We start from the raw sequence: 22404 nt of genomic DNA on the forward strand, positions 1-22404 counted from the left end.
ACACACACACACACACACACACACACACACACACACACATATATATATGTGTGTGTGTGTGTGTATAATGTAGTTAATTGCAGCACTACTGTAGTAACGAACAAACTAGTTTGTTTGTTTTGCAGCATTCACATGTAACTGCAAAATGTCTCCATTTCTCTGCTCCTCACTACTTTCCTGTCTTTATTGTCTGCTTTTGACCACAACACAAAATTCATATTTTAAAACCTGATGAGTTATTTTCTTTCCAGTGAGTAAAAGGATCTTTGTGGTCATTTTCTAACCAATCACTGCTAAGAGTTTATGAGTTATCAGTTAATGTGACAAGATTTGATGGAAGAAATAACAAGGCTGGAAGTTTTACTACTACTGAATACAGTATTTATTTATTGTTTAAAAGATGTTTTTGTCAGACTGTTAAGTAATGTTAAATTACTTACATCTTCTGTGTAAAAAAATTGTCTTACAATATGAAATCAGGCTTGGGCAGGGTATAGTGAGTGCCATGGAAGAGGCTGCAGGTTTGGGCACTCAGTGTACAGCCCAACAGCGCTTCATGATATTTGCATCTTTCTTTGATTTGTTTTTTTTTTTTTCAGTCCATAGGTAGTCGAGCGTACCAAGCTGAGATCTACCCTCTGCTCTACAGGCAATGTGTTCAGTGTATGTTTGCCTCCTGAGGGCATTAATATGTGTAATAGTGTAGACTAGATTGAACTAGACAGCTGTCTGTACTATTTTTGTATCAAATGATTTTGAAGTACTGAATTATCAGATGGTAAAAACAGGAAATGAGAGAATATCTTCATGTAATGCTGCCAAAGACATGTTTAAAAAAAAATCATGTGTCACACATAGGCCTTCTAACTGTATGTGTTGTTTGGAAACTGAAGAATAAAATGGACTTTGTGAGAGAGCACTGCTGATCTAGAGCAGGTAGAGGAGACAAATGTTGTGTGAGGATCTTGTTAACTTCTGTGTGTGTCTCTTATGTGTGTCACATGATTGGTCACTGTACTCAAAGAAGAAAAAAAAATAAATTCAGTTTGACTGATGTTCCCATTTAAATCTAAATCATTTGAGAAATTTCATGTATTACTCTGTGTGTATGTGTGTGTATGTATGTCAGCCAATCCAAATCTAAACCAGGTTCAAATCTCATCAGTGCACAGTCAGTACACAGCATGGTTACAGGTCCAAATCGTAAATCAGTTCTGTTATTGACAAAGTTTACTGTTTCTCTGATGTTTGAGGGTGGGGTGGGTGTATCAGGCACTGGTATTGTTAAAAGACCACTCAGCTCATTGACTTAACTGTTCTTGGAAATCGCACTTGGAGATTTTAAACAATTTTACAATTTCCTTTATACATCCTTTAAATGGTTATGGTACATCCCATGCAGCTTCATAAATCTCATGAACTCATGAGGCTCACTTTAGACATTATTGCTTATCGAGGCGCTTAGTACCAAATGAAAAACAGAGGTCAGCAGGTCACCCTGTGTTATGGTAGTTCATTGTTCCTAATCTGTCTACATACTTAATGTACAGTTTGATATACAATCCACTCCTCTTCATTCAGAAATCAGTCAGAAGTTGAGAGGAATTTGAGCTTGGTTATTCCATTGCGGTCAGTTTTTTTTTTTTTGGGGGGGGGGGGGGGGGGGGGGGGGGGGGGACAGGTTGTGGTCCTGTCATAGCATGTGTCGCTGTGCGGGGCATGTTCATGAGTCATTTGTAATTGCCAGGAAAAAAAAGGCCCATAAGTACAAGTCTCGTAAAACACAATGATCATTCACTTCTCTGACATCAGCACTGTGACTGCTGGTTTAACTACATGAATAGCAGAGAGGCACACTTGGTGGATACACCTAATTCCATTTATGTGGTGAAACACACACACACGCACACACACACGTATGCACGCACATTCACGTACACTTGTGTACTCATTGGGTTCTTTTATAATTATGGATGAATTGAGGGTAGAATTCAATGAAAAAACAAAGCTTATTCTTGTGAATGGAAGTTTCTTACAGGCAACGAACACAAACATGTCAGTTACATTAGTAATATACACAGTCAGAAGTCATATCTAAAACATCTGCTCCCCTGTTCTCTCTGTCAACACACACACACACACACACACTCTTTCAGAAATTAATTACATATCGGTGTGATTCAAATTTCTATATTTTACAGCAATTTACCATTATTGGTAATTAATTCCCTATTTATATTGAAATATAAGATATCCTATGTAGACCATACAGTATACATCTGAATTTGTAAAAGCACCAAAGCTCTACTGTTCTCTGAAATGCACAGTCCGTTGACACAGCGGCTGGTAACAGAACCTTCTCTGGAGTCAATGTTCAGAGTGTATATTACATATAAGACTAGAAGATCTCAATAAACAGCTAATAGAACTCTCATCTGTGTGCTAAAAGGTAAGGTAAAGTTCATCTCAGTGAGGGTTAATAAACACTTTAAGTGGAATATGAACTGCTTTTGATAAACACAATTTCTACAAGCAGAATCTCACAGGACTAAGATAAAAATGTATCGTTTTTAGATAGATGTGCATGTTATTCAATAAAATTCTCTTACACTGTAAATACACAACATAGTTATCCTTGTCTTATACTAATACAGCTGTCTCACAACTGAATTTATTTAGCTGAGAGAATTATACTCTTCATGCTTAACCATGGCATGAGATTAATCAGAAAAACAGGAATTTTCTGGAACCAGGAAAGGCAATGTGTGAACTCTTGAGCTCTTATTTAAAGTTAAGGTGAAGGTGTGTCCTCACCACAGAGGATGACAAAACGGAAGCTAAAAACAAAATTAAGTCCAGTCCTCGCTTGAGAACAGTCCATCATGCTAAATTAGTTCTTGTAAATGTTATTGTACAGAGCATCAGTAGGAGATTAAAAACTCGAATGTGTGCTTCAGCCGTTTGGTTTTGTCCCCGGCAGGCCGTCACTGCCGCTGGATACGGAGGTGGGGGAGAGATTGACAACCAGGCTTGGTTTGTCAGGTTTAGGTGCAGTCGTGTAGAAGCAGAGTCCTCTAAAGATAGGGCGGCACTAAGTGCGTGCCTCACATGACTAGCAATAGCATCCTAAATGGGTGCAGTCAACGGAGATAAGTGTGAGGAGAGATCCTCACTGATCAGCTGTTTGCATCTTTCCTCTTCATCTCCGAGAAAACGGCAGAATGTGATCGCCAAAGCGCTGATACAGAGAGGTTCCGTCTACAAACACAAGCCACAACTTAACCAACTATCACTATCAAGCCAAGGATGCACTCATGTATAAACTTACATCTTCTGGAGATGTCTAGAGAGTAATGATATGTATTTGTTTGTTTATTTGGTTGTTTATTTATGTGTTTGTTTATTTTACAATGTAGGTCCGAAGATGTGTTGTCAGTAATTGAGTCAGTAAGTGTGTGTCTAACCTATCTGCTAAAACATGCAGAAAGGCCATGGAGTGCTCATGGAATCTGATAGCCATGCTTAGCCAGCCATGCAAACATAGGGCTTAATGGAGCCATATGGTCTTTGTGCTCATCTCAGGAAATAAATAATTTGAATAGATGTTCAAATATTTTATATATGGTTGTCAGGCATTCAGTTCAATGGGACACATACCATTCAGTGGCTTATGATTCATCAGCTTTGGATCAGCTTTTATTTATTTATTTATTTTTAGTCATTCTTTTATTTATTCATTCATTTATTTATTTTTATGGGCTCAAAACACCAAAAGAAATCCAGGAAAATATTCAACCACAGATAGGAGTGTTCAGTATCACACTTTATTTCTTTTAAAGTTTGTCAAAATGGTGTTTAAAACTTCATTTAGAAGATTTAAGCCAATTGATGAAGAAGCTGACCGGCCCAAAACAGTTTGGAGTTCTGTCTGCCACTGAATGTCAGGTTGAAGCCCTGAATATGAAAACACGACACCAGGCCACTAATGTTATTATAGGAAGAATAGTGCAAGGAGAAGTGAAAAACAAAATAGGAAGGTGTTTTTATCGGGGTGGGGACTGAATGAAGATGATCACTTACGAGTGGCTTGATCACTCAAAAGCGGGCTAAGTCAGGCCCCGCACTGAAAAAAATAAAACAAAATGAAATAAAATACAGAGAGGACTCCAGTCTTAGCATTTGCACTAATACACTCATTCTCTACAGTATTTACCATGAAATAATCAGGTACATAACACTACCTTTAAAGAGACAAATGACGTTTTCCAGAAGTTTTCTACAAAACTGTAAAATGATAACGTTGATGAATAAGTCATTTTTGTGAAAAATTAAGAGGTATCATGCGATTTTCAGAAATTACAGTCTCTGAACTGGCTTTTAATTTGCCGCTTGTGTTTGGAATATATTGATCTTGTGCTGTGATAGGTCTGTCTCTGGACACTTCCACATAAAATGCCCTATAATAAACCATTTGACTTAAACTAGGCCTATGACAGGTGTTACTGTGTTTTCTCCATGCAGAGACTGGATATGAACAAAACAACAAACCCCATATGACACTGTGTACCTGTGGTAAGAAATACAAAATCAAATCATCCGTTTAGTGGGAAAAAACACAGGCAACCACTTACAATGAACATAACAACTAACAAGTAAACAAACACACACAGTTCCAAGAGTGTTCCATCACATGCAGTGGGCAGGCATGGTCGTGTCTCCTGGGAGATGTTCCCATGTCAGGCAGATAGAGGACAATCATTTCTAAATTTCATCGGATTTCTGATTTACATGCAACACTGATGCAGCACACACACACACACACACACACACACACACACACAAACACACGCTTCTTAGTGAGTCCCTTTGCAGCAGAAGGTGAAATCATATGTGTAAATGGACATTTTAGTGAGGAGGAGGGCTTGTTTTTCCTTCTGTTTCTTTTGCTTCACGGTCAAAATCCCTTCAAATGTAGTTTAGTTTAAGGCAATTCTTAAGTTCACTGCCTCTCTGTCAGAAACCCAGAGGCTCCTTCCCTGCAACCTTTTCCCCTGCCCAAAAGGAAATGCAAACTAAATAAACACACGAAAAAAATAAATTTACCACTAAATAAATAAGTTAATATATATCCACATTCTAAAATTCTGAGTTTATTCATTCCTTAACGTATCTCTTCACTCGTTTTCTGTCTCATTCATTTATAACAGTTTTCTGTCTTATTTCTTTATTTTTTCATCATCTAATTTTCAGTCTTTTAACTTTAATGTAACAGTAATGCAGTCTCTCGGATCAGTGTTAATCCTGACCAGTTATTTTACAGTAACTCTGACCAGAGTTAATACTGGCCAGTCTTTTTGCAGTAACACTGACCAGTGTCAATTCTGAGTTCGTCATTTTACAGTGACTCAGATCAGTATCAATCCTGGGCAGACACTGGGAGACATTTTCTTTGATTAAGGAATGAAAGTGTTGCAATGATTACTTCAATTCCTTCCATTCCTGCATTCAGGCAGTGAAAACTGGGCCCAAAGACTCGTTTCTTATTAGCTGCTACTTCACTCAAATTAAAGGCAAATAAAGTCCAGCATCCTACAGATTTTTCCTGCCGACAGTGGTCACATACCTAATTAAAATAAGAATGTTTACAAACAAACAAAAAAAGATTTTGTTTCACACTTATGTTGGAGATTTTGACAGAACCAGATTTAAGAGAAACAAATTGAAAATGAATCTGGAGCTCTCATCTCGAGGTTTATTAATGTTTTCAGAGTAGAAAGTCACCATACATTATAATGTCATTACATAACACAACACCATTTTTGGTGTCCACCCCCCCACCCCCCAAAAAACCTTTCCAAGAAACATGCATATAACACATTCTTTTCTATACATTATTGAGGATTCTTTTTTTTTTACAATCTAATTTGTGTGTTTGAAAAAAAAAAAGACAGAGAAAAAAAGCAGCGTGGGCAGATTGAGCTTTGCCACAGGATGGTGGAGGGAGTCAGCTCTGTGGGCACGGCTGGCATTGCCTTGGTCTTACTCTAGTGCAGAAAGAAGATGCACTGGCAACTCCCAGTCAATGCCAGCTTACCGCTTTTGTCTCTACATTCATCAAACAATGATAGAGGAGGTTGGCAAAGCCACAGGAAGACTTTGGTTTAGTCATACACATTCATACACACACACACAAACAGATATACACAACAAACACATACACATGTAAACACAGAAAGATACACAAAAATACACAAGAGGAAAAGACAAGATTTGTTCATCTTCATATTTGACAAAGGCCAAAGTGTGGCTCTGCTGTATGCAACATCCTGTTATTCATATGAAAGAACTGAATGACTGAATGGACTAAAGCAGTTTCTGGGCTTTTAAGAGTGGAGACTTTCATTCTCTAAATAATGAGATAAGATTAATCTGTGTGTCTGTGTGTGTGTGTCAGAAGAGTTAAATGCCTGAGACAGGAGCTAACTAATAATCTGACAGTAGCTTGTTTGTAAAAAGAAGAGAAAGAGAAGAAAACTTTCACGGACTAAAGACAGACACAGCGACAGGAAAAGCATTTTTCATTTTTGTTTTTTAAATGATACAAAAGTTAAGATTTGCTTTATAATTCTCTCCAACGATGGAGCTCACACTCCATCTTACTCCATTCTTACTTGATCAAAGTCTGTTTAAGGGCAAAGACAGCATCAGGTGGCTGAGGGGTTCAGAAAGCATTCAAGGTAAGGCTGCTTTAAACAATAAAACCACATTCAGACAGCACTCACTTTCTGCCCTGTACAATTGCCTCTTTCAGCTTGACTAAATGGTGACAGACATCCAGTGAAGGGGTGTGTGTGTGTGTGTGCGCGCCTTCAGACTTTGACTGCTCAGCTACAACCACAGTGCACTTGGATTATTGTCAATGTTTATGTAGCTGCTTGGCCACCACACCTCTTACAGATGAAAACAAAAACCTCAAACATCACCATAAGAACAAATTCTGTACACTCTCTTAGAGAAACTACTTGATGGACCACTCCTAAGAATACCTCTGATGAAATGGCCCTGGAAAAAAGTAAATTTGTTGCCTTGTATACAAATATGATTTGTATGACTATGTACAGAGAGGCACTTTCTTTTTTTACAATAACTACAAGTGACAAAATGATTGGGCACGTCATGTGTTGACACCGTCTGACCCCAGAATTCTGACTCTTTCACTAAAGGCCAGAATGATATCATAGGAATGTCTGGATGCTGAAGATTCTATGAAACTTTTGGGAAGTGGGTGTGGAGAGGGTGCCTTTTCTTTAATGTTGAGTGACATTCTAACACAGCTTTGCAACTTTTCTCTGTTGTTGGGCAGAATGAACCGGTGTTGACTAGAGCGCCCTGCCTTGGTGGGAGTAAGGCTTTTGACACAATATAACAGTCAATAGCCTAAAATGCACTAGAAAAACTCCAAATCTGTAACATTTTTTATTAATCATTTTATGAAAACTCAGTGGAGTGTTTCAGACCATCTGTAGATGTCATTGCAGTTCACTGTGATGAATCAGGGGGAGGTGGTTTCCTATTTTCATTTCAACCTTAAATTGTTCATAAAAAAAAAAAAAAAAAAAAAAAAAACCTTCATAATAGCCAATGAACCTATTGGGAAAGGCGTGTCTATGATGTCTCTCCAAAAATGAGACAGGACAATAAAACAAGTGTCAAATCTAAAATACAGCATACATTACAGCTTTGCAACATAAATCATTAAAACTGAAAAAAAGTACAATTTGAGTGTAGTGCCAACTTTTGAATTCCCAGTGCCCGACTGAAAATACATAAAATCTGCTTTCCTTTTAAAATGTAAAGATAAATTTTAAAAAATCTGTCCCTAGGTCATTTCTGTTAAAAACCTTGAACAGTATAAAGCATGTTATCACTGGTTGTGTATGACAATTTGTATGATTTAGATTTTGTTTTTTCTTTTTTTCAGAGAACATGATGTAGGCTGTGACACAGACCCTCTTTAAAGACAGCAACTCCAGTTGAAATATCTTCCACTCAGCTGTTTGGGCTGGTAGACACATCTGTTCATGTTTTCTTTACATACAACAACATCACTTAACATTAACAATAGCTACATGCATGAAAGACGAGAAAAAGATACAAATACATGCGATTTTTCCTTTCCAAGTTGTTCCATTTTAAATTAATAATGGTTTAACCACATTCGAAGTCCAAAAGTGGGCTGGAATCTGTGGGAACCAGCCTAAAATGTTCTCCATTCCGGGTCCACCGGTAAACTCCGCAAGCAGCAGGCCGAGAGTGGGAGTGGGGGGGAGGGGGGACGAGGCAGGGAGGAAGAGACAGAGGGAAGTCTATCCTTCTCCCATGTTTGGGTGGAGGTGTGGTAGATGAATAGATGAAGAGGAGAAAGGGAGTGAAGGTATGAAGGAGTGATGGTGCCTGTCCTATGCAGAGCTGTCTCTGTGTGTCTGCGTGTCCTGTCACACTGTGGAAATGAGTTTAATCTCCGAACTGTGGAATAAAGAGAGGGAAAGGCTGCCAGGGCAGGTCTGACAAACACACACACACAGTGAGGCACAGTGACCATGAAGGTTCCCTTGTGAAATAATATGCTTAACAGCAGTGCTAATGCTAATGCTAATGTTGACTCTAACACCAATGCTAATGTGACAGAGCCCTGACAGAATAAAACTCAGTGGTATTGCTCATGCTAATGCTAACGCTAATGCTAATGTCACAAAACTCTAATGTGATAAAGCTTGATTGCTAATGCTAATGCCTACCAAAGCCAAACCACTGCCAATTCAAGCTGACGTTTTGCTAGCATACATATGTGCTTCCAACAAAAAGTGGGGAAAAAAAGACATACTAGTTGTTAACTGACTATTGTGAGAAATGGAATGCATTTTCAGGGGTGTGACTACACTTTAGCTTCAATAAAACTGGTCCATGCACTTGCACGGTCAAAAGACATCAGACATCTGGTTAAGTCCATCCATACATCTATATTTATTCATATCTATTCTCCTCCAGATCACTGAGGCAGGGCTAAGTAACTTTTCCTCACGTTTGATATGATATTGTTTTTGGCTGATATCAAAATCAAACAAAGGGTGAACAAAACAACATAGCTACTAGACAAAAGAAAAAAAAAATCAAAGAAATGAAACTTAAAGTTACGTTATGGATACACTAAGACTATGTGATATAGTCTACAAAATGTATGTACTGCTAATATTAGGATAGTGCTTCAACAGTCAGAAAATTGTTACATTTCCCAGAGATGGACAAACAGGAATGTTTTTTCATTCTAAAACATTTGCCTGCAGTTTCAAAACAGACATAAAGCCTTTATTTTTTCATTTCAGATGTCTTGCCACATTGACAAATTTGTTAGTCTTTTTTGTTTGTTTGTTTTGGTTTTGTTTTGTCTTGTTTTGCTTTTTGTCATTTGTTAGTGATCTCTTATTTGCCTCTGAATGGGATTTGTGCAAGACACATGCTTTGACACATACACAAACTGATTGCCTCTCATCTATGGGGAAAACACCGTCGCTGGGCAACACTGTCAATATATCTGACGTAGTGAAGCAACATATTGATTTTGAAACCCATTTTAACAATGGGAGGATGGGTGTGGCCCCACCCCCATATGTCCAATATGGGTTTAGGTGCCCCAGGTATGGTCACCTGCCCACCTCATCATGTTTTGGGACAGAAGTCCAGAGGCCTCTATTGGAAATGGCTGGTCCAGCTGCAGGTTAAGCAAACAAAACCTTTTTTTCTGGCTGTGTTTCTGATGTCTCTTTGGTCAAATGAAATGACAAAAAAAAAAAAAATTCTACACTAGAATTTCCTCCATGCTGAAATACCAAGGTTTTTTTAGAATTACCCAACTGAACTCAGGGCCATTGTGATAAACCTATTAACAGAAAAAATCACCAACAACGCTACCGATCAGGAGAGAGTAGAGTGGGACATAGGAATGCTGGTGAAGAGAACTCTTACCTTGTTGGGAAGCGTGACTCATAGCCCTCCATGCCCTGCTGTGAGGACAAAAAAGAACACCATGTTACTCCCCAGATGTTGCCAAATTAACAAACCTATAGCAGAACATTATTATTATTATTATTATTATTATTATTATATGTATAACTAAGATGCTGAACATGTAAAAACATACACGGATATTTCAGCCCCTGGGTCACCTGGCATACAATATGTGATATATGAGAAATTTACAGGTAACCGAGTTTTAATGTTATATTAATGTGTATGCATTTTATTGTAATGTAATGACCAGACAGGACGGGGCCCTTTGTAAAAACTACATTAACAGTTTTCTGATGAAATCAGTGTGGTCAAATTGCTATGGGAAATCTACATACAGCCTGTGTCCTTATAATACACTTCATTTGTGTCCTTCACCTTCACAGCATTATTTTACCACGGCAAAACCACAGTTATTACATTGGGCAGCAGCAGGTGGCGCTGGTATCAAACAGCAGACAACACTGCAGCACCACTGACAGTGGCAGATTCTCTATGGTAATACATTCAGTGGTACAGAGTAAGGAGGTCATTGGAAAGAGAGGGGCTCAGAGTGTTTCAGTCATCCAACGGAGAGTGTTTACAGAGGGGCTTGGCTGGATCCCTCACTGCCCTGTGCCATGTGAGATAGCCAGAAGTTATTGTGAGGGGAAGGACACACTGGGGACAAGTCCTGGGCTTTAGCTCTTACATAACCTAAAGCTCCACCACTCACTGCCCTGACACAATGTGTTCCTGCATAAGCGTGAGTGAAGGCATGTGCACGTGAAGCTGTGCGCACACACACACACGCACAAAGAAACACGCACATGTTCCCTGTACATTCAGCACACACTTTCTCTCTCTCGTCCTCTCTGTCTCCTGTCTCCATGTTATCATAAAGTGTCTGTGAAAGTGGCTTCTCGAGGGAGGTAGCGCAGCAGTGCAGAAAAACAGTCATCTCCAATCTGGACTGCGTCATATCAGTTCCACCTGCTCATACACACACACGCACACACGCACACACACGCACTACCCTGTGTGTGTGGCGCTAGGGGGAATGGATCTCTATTTACTTAATGTACTGGAACTTTTTGGTTATTGTCCTGACTGTCCTCACCAAACTGCCTCAGTACAAACACACAAACACACACTGTGTGTGTGTGCGCGTGTATGTGAGCATGTCGCAGCACTGCAATTACACAATCTCATATTAGTATCACACTATGGGGGTAAATGATACTACACTATATGTGTACATATGTGTTTGACTGATGCTCTTGTAATAATTCATACATTATTGTATGGTCATTTGTGTGCGTGTGTGCCCACCTGCGGGAAGCCTGGCACTGCAATGCTGTAGGGACGCTGCTGGGCCTGTGCTGCGCTGCGTGATAACATGCGAGCAGACATGCCATAGTCAGACACAGGCAGAGCCATGCTGTCCTGTTCCAGAAGATTCCCTGTGCTGCTGCTTCTTCCATGTTGCAGACTGTGCACAAACACACACACACACACACACATAAACACAATGACAGAGATACACACCCACACACACAAACACAAACACACACACATGAACACAAACACAAGTCATTAGAGTGGCATTAGTCTGTGCAGTCATAAAGCAAGACAGTTATACACAATTCTCAGGCCTGCCGTCATTCACTGACTTCACCAAACATTTTGTCCTCGTGTGAGACTGCTGCAGGGTTTTGAATGGAAATGACAGTTACTTATGATTTTATTATTTTAACACAAAGCCAGAGGGACAAGTGTCAGCACAGAGCACTGCTACAAGAAAATAGCCTTTCCATATCTGTCATTATATCGTATCAACTTTTGATTCACATCCTGTGTCATGGACAAAGTGAGAGAGAGAGAGAGAGAGAGAGCTTTACCTGACATGGAGTTTATCAGTGTCATTTTCGGAGATCACTCGGGTGTAGGAAAAAGGAAACCAGCCACGCCTAACACAAATATACAACAGAATCAGCATCTATGCAGAGAAATGTTTCTCCCGACGGTTCTTTTACCACGGGAGAATTTAAACCACAGCTACAAAGGAAAACCATTACCGTAAATTATTTTCTATAACTTTATATTTTTATTTCAGAGAAGAGTTCAATCTACAACTACTGTCAATAAGTCATATTTATTGTATTGGTGTATGTTTGAATATTCGTCCCAATTATGCATTACAGTAGGTTAGTAGTGTTTTTCTCGGCTTCACCTTCCCCTCAGTTCATACTCACATCCTGTTCTTCTCGTTCTCGCCGTAGTGCCATCCGTCTCGTGCCTCCGGCACCAGCAAGGTTATGATGTCACCCTCAGTGAAACTGAGCAGGGTGCTGTTGTCCCCTGCGGCATGGGAGAAGATGGCCTGCACGCGGGTCCGCCCATTCCTCTCCAACCCCGCCGTCATGGAGCTCGACCTGGGCAACGTCTGGGTCTCTGCTAAGACAGGGGTCAGAGGTCAGTCAGTCACACAGGCACAGACTGGTCTGCCCTAGGCTTCTTTTTTCAGTTTTACGGCATGTGTGTTACTGTATGTTGAATGCAGCTATGTACCACTAACAAGCGACTGATTAACTGGAAATCGAGACAGCACAGACAAACGGAGGGCATAGCATCCCCAGTGGCACAGAGATGACTGTATCTGCAGTAAGAGAAATATTGATAATAACGGTACCACTTGACAATAAGACTATCCTTATAAAGGATTCATACATGGCTTACAATTGGGTTATTAGTTAGGTTGTAAACACTTTATAAATCATTAATAAACAATTATAAACAAGTTATAACATAGTTTTCATACATCGATGCAGGCTCACTGTTTGGCAAAATCAAGTTACTGCTGCACTTTTCATCTATCTATTCTATTAAATCTCAGATCTTGCTAGTTGCTTAGCTTACTTTATCTTGTCCCTTTATCAGTCACCATGTTAAACTGTCAGCTTCATCTCATGACCCTTTATTTATTAGTTACTAACATTCATAACTGCTGAAAGGGAGCCTTACTGTAAAGTGTAAACGCATCACCATCTATTGATGAATTATTAACATTTATAACTGGAAAAAGGGAGTCTTATTGTAAAGTGTAAAACACATCCCCATTTATAGCTGTATTACTAGCATTTATAGTTGCCACAAGGGAGCCTGCTGGGTTTTCTCTAGATGATACTGCCTTTTATTTAGCAACAGCATAAACCAGGCAGTAACATACTTAACATACTGAAATGGTAGGAGGGAAGTACATTATTCGTGCAGACAGTTACATTTACGGTACACCGATAACATTAAACTATCCCAAGAATTAACAACACAACACAAAAAGACTACATGATGAACAATACACATACACTTCTACTAGACACAATGGGAACCATAAACTGAACAATAGCGAACTGGGGTTAAACAACAGTCCATTGCCCCAAAGCATGCTGGGAAGCTCCACCCATCTAAACCACCCCCCCCCCCCACATGCATCACAATATACCACTTTAATATGATAGCATGTGTCATATCAAATCCCCTGATAATAATGAGGGCGGCTGCTGGCAGCATGCTGAAAATGTCAAGGTAAACAATATTGACAAAGCCCTAGCATATGAATCTGGGAATTTGATATGAAAATTTGATATACAATAATGTGATATGCCAAATGAAACTTTTGGACTATTAAGATATGCTAATGGTGGTTAAATGCTAGTAACTTATTAACAAATATCTGATGGGGCTGACAGGTATAAATGCTGGCTGATGGATCAACAAGGTAAGCTAAGTAACCAATAAGATTGGAGGTTTAACAGTACAGATAAATGTGGGATCACTATTTGGCAAGCAACAGGCGACTTGCGCTTCTTTTCTTATGTTTTATAACAGCTTATTAATGATTTATAAAGTGTTCACAACCTAATTAATAAACTAATTATAAACCATTCAGAAACCCATTATAAGGGTCGTCTTATTGTGAAGTGGTACCAATATAACCATAGTTCACTTTTCAGAGATTATTAAACTTTTGATGTATTTAGGTTTAATGACCATCGAGCATGTTCTGTCACATTTCTTTAGCTCTTCAGGGTTTCAGGGCTGAAGGACCTTTTACAAGTCATATCACCTGCACTGATTTTTTCACAGCATGGATTTTGACTGCACTCCTTCCCTATATTCCTCTCATTCTGCCCTTCACCCATTTTCATCCTTTTTTTAAACATGTCCTTCCGCTCCCTCCGGTCCTGCCCTGTTTTCATTACATCCGTCTGTACTGTCCATGAGCTGAAAAAAAAAAGTGGCCACATGCTGGGGGTGGGGGACTCAGGCTAACAGAGGAGACATTTATCAGGTAGAACACATTCCAACAGCCTCGACCCTCAGATAACCTGCGTCAGGGTTTTATTTCTGCAGAAAAAATCGGCACCACTAAAACCATCTGGAACGTTCCAGTAAGGGCAGATGAAGTATTACATAGTCTAATTTGATAAAGGTGTTATTGCACTGACATGAGTAAAGATTAATGCTGACCATGGCATGAGGCTCTTAGGCTCTGATCCATAACTAAACTACGGCTGCTGGACTCATATCCTGACAGTAAAATATTTGTCCTTTTTCCCTTCCAGCATTATTCTCTCATCAAATAGCATTATTTGTGAAAACAATAAACTTTAATTTTTTGTATATTCCTGCATCAGAATAGATTTCCTGTTACAGAAATATTAATTACATCTGGGCCATCACTGGGCAAGGTAAGGCTGAGGAGGAGGAGTCAGGGTAAGGCAGTGGAGTCAAGGTAAGACTGAGAAGGAGTCGTCAAGGTAGGACTGAGGTAGAAGAGTCAGGGTAGGACTGAGGTGGAGGAGTCAAGGTAGGAATGAGGAGAGGTCAAGGTAGTGCTGAGGAGGAGAGTTCAAGGTAAGACTAAGGAAGAGGACTCAAGGCAGGACTGAGGAGGAACACTCAAGGTAGGACTGAGAGAGAGGAGTAAGGGTAAGACTGAGGAAGAGGAGTCAGTGTAAGGCTGAGGGGTAGGGTCAAGGTAAGGCTGAGGAGAGGGGTCATGATATAGCTGAGGGGAGGGGTCAAGATAACAATGAGGATGAGTCTCTGATCAGTTGCTTACCCAGGGGAGTCTTGGCTTTGACAGGTGCGACCCTGCGGACAGGCAGGGTGTTGGAGTAAGTCTGTGGTGAGGCAGCTTTGCTGTGTGAGGTCTTGCTCTCCACCCAGTGTTGGTAGTCCTCTTGTCCATGTGCCCCCGCAGTGCCGTTCATCAGCACCATACTTTCTGCTCCCATCATCCTCTGGTGAGAGAGCAACAGGTACAAACTCTGTGTTTTCACTGTACCAGTGAACACTAAGCACTGCGTTTGTGTTTCTCATACAGGGACTCTTCCTTCCTTTTAGAGTGACATTTACAAAATTAAGGAGAGTAATTCACTACATTTGTGTGCTGGTGATTTTTTTACTGCTCACGTAGCTAGGTAAATGACTTGGAAAGCTACATCTCACGGTCCCATTTATGCAATACAAAAAAATCAACTATAGATAGTCCTAATATACTAATAAATATACTAATACTGATAAATTATAACTGCAAAATGGCAGGAACTCCTGTCAGCTTTCCTTCAATACCACCAGCTGGTCATCCACAAAATCTGCACTTTCCTACCACTCGTATAATCAAATGATAATTAGCCTCAGTTGATTCACTAATTACATGGTTGTAGGTTGAGATTCGTTAACATTGTGTTCTTGGGCACAATTTTAAAGTCCTAAATTTGTAGGCTGGTGCTTGAACCATACTGATCGACACCTCATGACAAGACTAAAAGGTTCCACTCACCACCTGCTGGCCCATGACAACAGTCCCAGGCAGGGGCTCAGAGATGGGCTTGGCGTGGAGAGCGGAGTGGCTCATCGTTCCCCCTGCTCCAGAGCCCATCTGCTGGGCTATGAGCAGGGCCCGGTCAGGCAGTTTGTTTGGGTCAGCACACACATGCTGCCACGCTGGGATCTTCTGTGAGAGCAGTTCTTTACCCTGAAACCACACAGTCTGAGGAGTTAGTAAACCTCCCCCATTCCCTCAGCCTTCAGTCTGATCAACAGCTACTTCAAAACACTGCAGAAAAATATGAAAACATTATGTACACTTTAATGACAGAAATAATAGTCAAACATATTTTGTCAGTTTAGCAAATATCTTGCTCCAGTCAGGCCATGTGTCTACTGAGTGACTGGTCAGACAGAATGAACTAGGTAAATGAAGCTTCATCCAATGCTATATTCACAATCATCTCAGACAGCCCTCTGTCTGGGCTGGCTGAAGGCCTGAAAGATCTTCTGTTACCCTCGAAATTCAGAACCCTATGAACCCATCCTGAGTTCTGAAGGGAAGGCAAACCCAATAGGTACCTGAGCGGAAGCAGAATGTGAAGAATTTGCAAAGCCCTGTATGCAGGTTAATTAAAATCTTAACAACACAGTACATATCGTGACTGGTTCAAAAGCTCTGGCAGAGTACTGTATCTGAACAATGTACATCTTTTTGACTCAAGTTTCTTTCTCCATTTTGGAAGACTAATTCTTGAAATAGTTATTATGTGAAGCCTCTTAAGGGAGTTGACAGGAGTTGAAATTGATTTTTGAAAGTTAATGGATTTTTTTTTTTAAATAAGGCACTTAAAAGCAGGTCCTGGTTACATTATCTGCCCCTCATACATCTGATATAATACAACCCATATCTCACTCAGTTACCCTGGTTGAAAATGCGCTGATAGCAGCCGAAGCCGGATTACCCTAAACAAACATTTCACTTTACTGCATTAACCTCACCATGCCAAAGACTTACTGCTACTACTCACTAAGCATGCTAATTCAATCAATTAACAAAGTCCACTTAATACATGGAAAGTAGTTAGAACTCTTCATATGATGGTGACTCTCTGGCACTAACGAGGCCTAATAAAACAATACAGCATCAGTGTTTCCGCTGAAGCTAATGGCGTTTAAGGAGTATCAGTTGCATAGGACCTAGCTCTTAAAGTCACTCTGTAGTCATTACAAAAGAGCTTTTCATTAAATTTCCATAATGTATAACTTCTGTGCGAAATTTCATCAACCCCATGCCTCTCTTATAACTCCACCAGTCTCCCTCCCTCTCTCTCTCTCTCTCTCATCTGTCATGAGAGTCTAGCCTGCCAGCTCAGACAGGTCAGCAAGCGCTCGCCACAGTCAGTCCTGAGTCAGTCACTGATGCTTCTCCTGCCAACACAATTATCACCCTCCCACTGGGACAGGCATCTCCACAGGCACCTGGTGAGTGACTCATAGTGATGCTGGGCAAACCGCAGCCGTGCCAGTGTCCTCGTGGTCTGGTTCAGATTAACGTGCAGGGAGAGATAGCAGCCAAACAAACGCTGACATAATTAAATTACAGGATCAACAGGAAAGAAGTGTGGATACAAAAGGTAATCAGCTCTTCAACAGGGCAGAAGGAATGCTTGTGATAAAAACAAGTTATTCTGTTCTTCATGGTGCATTCTCTTACTTTTTCATTCTCAATGGGATTATAATTCTATTCTGGTTTGTTTGAAGGTCCAGTGATCATGAAAAACATTGGGGAAATGTATACATTATAACATACAGAATGAACATTATGCATAATGTGCATTGTTACTATGCAATTTAGCTGTCTGAAACCAAAAAATGGCACCAAAGATCACAGTTGCGTGTCAATTTCAGCAAAAGGTTGTAAAAAGAAAAAAGAAGCAAATGCTAAAAGCAAAAGGTGTTCATCTTTAGTTATTTGAGGAAAAAATCAGTTCCGAGGAACATCAACATGAAAGCGATAGTATGTTTTTACAGAATCTCTGTCATCACCTTCAACAAACGTTTGTCTACCTGACGTCAGCACCAGATTGAAGTTGAGTTGTGAATATTACCAAGTCAAAACCTCAGAAGCCGACATCTTGATACACTGAAGTCGCTAAATTGTCACCACATGGTTTTCTGGTCAAGGGTTAATTCATGGGTTGTTCTTTCCATCCCTGACATTTAAGTCAACATCACAGACACAGCAGAGATGATGTGTGCTGAGAGATGCCGAGTACTGACTTGACGTTACTGAATTAGGCACGCAGTAGTTGGCATGACCTATTCGTTAAAATTGTTGTTGTTGTATTTGAAATAATACGTGTCTTAGTATAAGGGCCATATTATGTTCTTAGGCTAACTTATTGATGATTATTGTGGGATGAATGGTTGGATAGGAAAATGGGATTCAGGTTTTGAGAAATTTAGGAGCACAAGTATCTAACTCATTTTCTGCTGTCACTCTGCCATGCCTGGTGTTCTGTGAAAAACATGTTTGTCTCATATGTCTTAAATTCTTAAATCGGTGAAGAAGGTAGTGCTGAAAACATAGTTGTTATTGATCAAGGTGAAAAAGGTGGTATTATTCTGGTCTGTTTCGGAGCAGTTCTGATTGTTGTGTAAGACTGATATGGCTGTGCTAACAGCAGGAGCCTGCCTCCTGATTAGTAGCGTAACGTCAGGGTTTAACCGGTTCCTCGTCTAATACAATCTAACCACTGACACCTACCGCTGAGTCTGCCAGGACTCATACCGTTATCTCTCATACCGTTATCTCTCAATACTTCCTAATCATCAGTCACATTCCTCTAGACCAGGTGTCTCAAACTCCGGTCCTGGAGGGCCGGGGTCCTGCTGATTTTTGTTTTCACCTCTTAGTTACCTGTTGATTTTCACCTTGAAAACAGGTGTGGACACTCTTCAGCCAATCAGAGATTCTATTTAGTTGATCTACAAGAAAAACAGCAGGACCCCGGCCCTCCAGGACCGGAGTTTGAGACCCCTGCTCTAGACCATCTCTCTGAATCTAAATCCACCTATCTCTCTAAATATTCCCAGAAAAAATGGAGAGTGTCCTTTGATTCTGAAGAAAGTGTCGAATGAGTCAAAAAGTCTACAGTCTGTTGTTTTTCAGCTGACAAAATGTTTTTGTTCAGTTGGTGCTGTATGACTGTATGAGGCCAGTTCAGCTACTCCTCTCCCCATGATGGTCTCTGACTGATACTCTGTACTAGTGCTATTGTCTGGCAGCCTTTTTGACCCTTCACTATATTGTAGTGTGTGTGTGTGTGTGTGTGTGTGTCTGGGTGTGTGTGTGTGTCCTCTGTCAAGCAGAGTAGGTGCCCACCAACCCCAACATGGTTGCCGTGGATGACCATGTGGAGATCCAGAGATCCGGATTTCCTTGGCAGACAGTCTGTTTATTAAACTTTGCTTTGTTCTCTCCTCTCAATAACCGGCACATTGCCTCCTGTCTTATACACGTCTTATACAACCAGGCCAGACAGGTGTGTTGCGTCCAGTGCACAGAGCGGTAGGAGAGGCAACACATTACAGAAGTGGGGGACCTGCCAGCCTCTTTTCATAAAATGACTTGAGTGTGATGAGAACATATCCCTCTTTCTGACTGAATCTCTCTATCGTTAGGGGAAAAGAGAAAACAAGATATGCTGCCCTAGTTTCCACAATCCATCTGTCATAACCTTCTCCATAAAAATAAGGTACTTAACCCTCCCTCTAGCCCACTGTGCAATTATTTCTCTCTCTCTCTCTCTCTCTCTCTCTCTCTCTCCTTCTCTCTTTTTCAGTTTTCTGCACATACCGGGAACTGAGTTTGTCGGAGAGAATTTCTTATCACACACCTACGCATGAACACACACACACACACACGCCCATGGTAATTAGCGTCTGGACGCAGTGTTCTTGCAGAAGTGGGCCGCTTGCTGCCTCATCCTCTCTTTCTCTCCTCACCTCTCCTCCTCTCCACATCTTTCCTCCCGCTGTTCTGTCTGTCAGTGCCTCTGAGGCGTGGGACAAAATGCAGTGGAGGAGTGAACTCACTGAACTTGATGAGACTGGAACTCCTTTGTGCCACAAGACTTCACATGTCCTTGGGTATGAAAACAGATCTTACACGGGAAACAGGCAATATTTTACACAGGACCACCCTGTGTTTTATATTGGATACACGCAAGTGTACTTTTACTGATATAACCCAAATTGTACATGACTGAATATATTTTTTGAGTATGCCTGTACAGTTGTTGCACAATGGTGATAGAGTAGCAATGACAATGAAGTCAAGATTAACAGGAGTGACTGCAGACGCCGTGAACTGGGCCGTTAATTCAGCACTTGCTTGATCAAAGGCTTGTTGGCCATCCTCGATGGCATTTGTCCTCTGAGGTGAGTGAATGAAAACATGATGGAATATCAAGCATGATTGACAGCTTTGTCCTCAAATGAGATGAGCGAATGAAAGAGCGAGGGCAGAAGTTTGCAGCAAGAACACAGTTCTTCCCTATTCAGTCATAATCAGATACCAGAAAAAAAGCATAATCCAAACACAACCCCATACGAGAGGAAATTTTTAGAACTTTGACTGTGTTGGCATGGTAACAGTGTTGTTAGACAGAGTGTGTGTGAGTGTGTGTGTGTGTATATGCATCTTCTTTGAAATGTAAAGTATCTAATTTAACGGCAACTTTATCTTTGAGTTTCTGCTACACAAACTTTTGCCCAGGGCTCATTTTTTTGGTATGATGCAGCTGGAATGGCTTCTCACCTTGCTGTGGTAGGCGTTGCTGTTCTTGGCCACGGCACACTGGCGGTCAACGAGGAAACAGTACCTCCTCCGCTCCTCAGACAGCGCCGCCCTGTAGCAATCGGCGACGTAGCTGTCCAGCTCCGCCTGCTTATTGCTGATGGTCTCCACATACTGAGAAGAGGACACAAAATGGCCGACAATCCACCAGTTTCCCTCCGCCTCAGTGTTGGTCATCAGACTCAAAGAAATTGCACAGCGTAATGACCCATGCATATGAATAAAGTTTGCCCGTTCAATGATTGTCAAAGCTGGATGAACAGTGGTCAGCAGTGTTGGAAATGACAGAAGTTACTGGTCATGAATGATGGGCAGACAGACAGACCATGTATTCAAGGTTCATTTGTTACAGACTGATGGCTTATTACACGTATTAAACCAGTGATCATCAGCAGTGGTTCTCGCTACTCTAGACTGTTTGACATACAGTTCTTTTTCTCTGTCATGAACGAGCACTGCGACTGTATCCCAGCTAGTGTGTATATTTGTCCTGTGGAGATTTATTCTTGGTGTTCTCTGACACGCTACCGTCTGTGGTCTGGTGTCAGCTACCCTCTCAGCTGCTGGGCATTGACAAGGGCACAGAGGACGGGTCGTTGTGCCAGGACAAAGCAGGCAGCATCACACCTCAACACGAAACCCTGGACAAAGATGACAGGGTCATGTGTGGTGTAGTTACTGTGGCCTGAGCAGCTGTGAAGTCCACCTACCACGTGCTAATGAGCTTTGGACAAATCCATGAGAAACCTACAAACAATTTTAGTGGAGATCTTCTGTCTACAATCACAGTCATCTACAGAATGGTTTACCTTTTTTTCAGTATTACCTTAAAACTTCTCTATGGTAGATGGAGCAGTGAGGCAACCAAAATATACAGTGGAAGCAGGGTTTAAAATTTTTTACCTTTGGACAACTATCAGTATTTGATGCATTTTGTGGGAAAGATGTCAACATTTGACATTTGATTTCATATTCTCTTGGCGCCTGCTGTTTAGCTACTGTTTTCGCTATTTTTCAATTTTTCAGCATAATCTTCCATAATGCTTTAAACAAGTCTTTTTTGAAAAAAAAAAAGATACACAGAAAATAGTCCCTGGTGTGTGACTGGATGGGATTTATAACTGGAACCAGTTATTCCACATATTCCACATGATGATCACTGGTTTCATCATGTAAAATTAATCTAAAAGTCCAATAACCAGTGAAGAGAACAAGCTGAAGCCAGTTTTCTATGAGAAACATCCAATTTAAGTAAGCAACTTAGTGACTGGTTATGTGTGTTATTAATCTACTGCACTCTTCAGTCTCCATATAAAAGCACTTTACCCACTTGCATTAGCTGTGGAGGAGTCTTTGTAGACTGGCAAAGGCCACAGACGGAAATGTCAGTCCCATTAGACTGCTCATATAAGCCACACAAGCAGATGTTTACTGCAATGTAATTCCCAGCTCTCACCACGCCACCCCTCAAGTTTACCAACCACTGGCAGGCATTAGTCATCTCAATTACAATGCTGTCGTTAAGTGGGACAGCAACCTTCCTTAGCGTCGCCATATTAAATAGGGCAGCTGAGCCAAAATGGCGCCTCACTAGAGCCAAAATGAAACTGTTCAGTAATGTTCATCATAAACCCTTCCTGGTGGAAGGTAACAAATTTATG

At 40.7% G+C, this 22404-nt stretch overlaps 1 protein-coding gene across 1 annotated transcript in view; it reads right to left on the reverse strand.

Annotated features, from left to right (window-relative positions):
- Positions 1-6041: 6041 nt before the first annotated feature.
- The window catches only part of baiap2b (BAR/IMD domain containing adaptor protein 2b), a 54709-nt gene continuing 38346 nt past the window's right edge, over positions 6042-22404 (reverse strand). The window contains exons 8-15 of the mRNA XM_030775726.1: positions 20705-20857; positions 15893-16087; positions 15170-15350; positions 12300-12501; positions 11946-12014; positions 11377-11536; positions 10024-10061; positions 6042-6105 (exon numbers count right to left, since the gene is read on the reverse strand). Coding sequence (XP_030631586.1) covers positions 6045-6105; positions 10024-10061; positions 11377-11536; positions 11946-12014; positions 12300-12501; positions 15170-15350; positions 15893-16087; positions 20705-20857 — 1059 coding nt within the window. The 3' untranslated portion in view covers positions 6042-6044. The remainder of the gene's footprint in view (positions 6106-10023; positions 10062-11376; positions 11537-11945; positions 12015-12299; positions 12502-15169; positions 15351-15892; positions 16088-20704; positions 20858-22404) is intronic.

The sequence above is a fragment of the Chanos chanos genome, chromosome 5 (genome assembly GCF_902362185.1).
Source record: "Chanos chanos chromosome 5, fChaCha1.1, whole genome shotgun sequence".
Taxonomy (NCBI): Eukaryota; Metazoa; Chordata; class Actinopteri; order Gonorynchiformes; family Chanidae; genus Chanos; species Chanos chanos.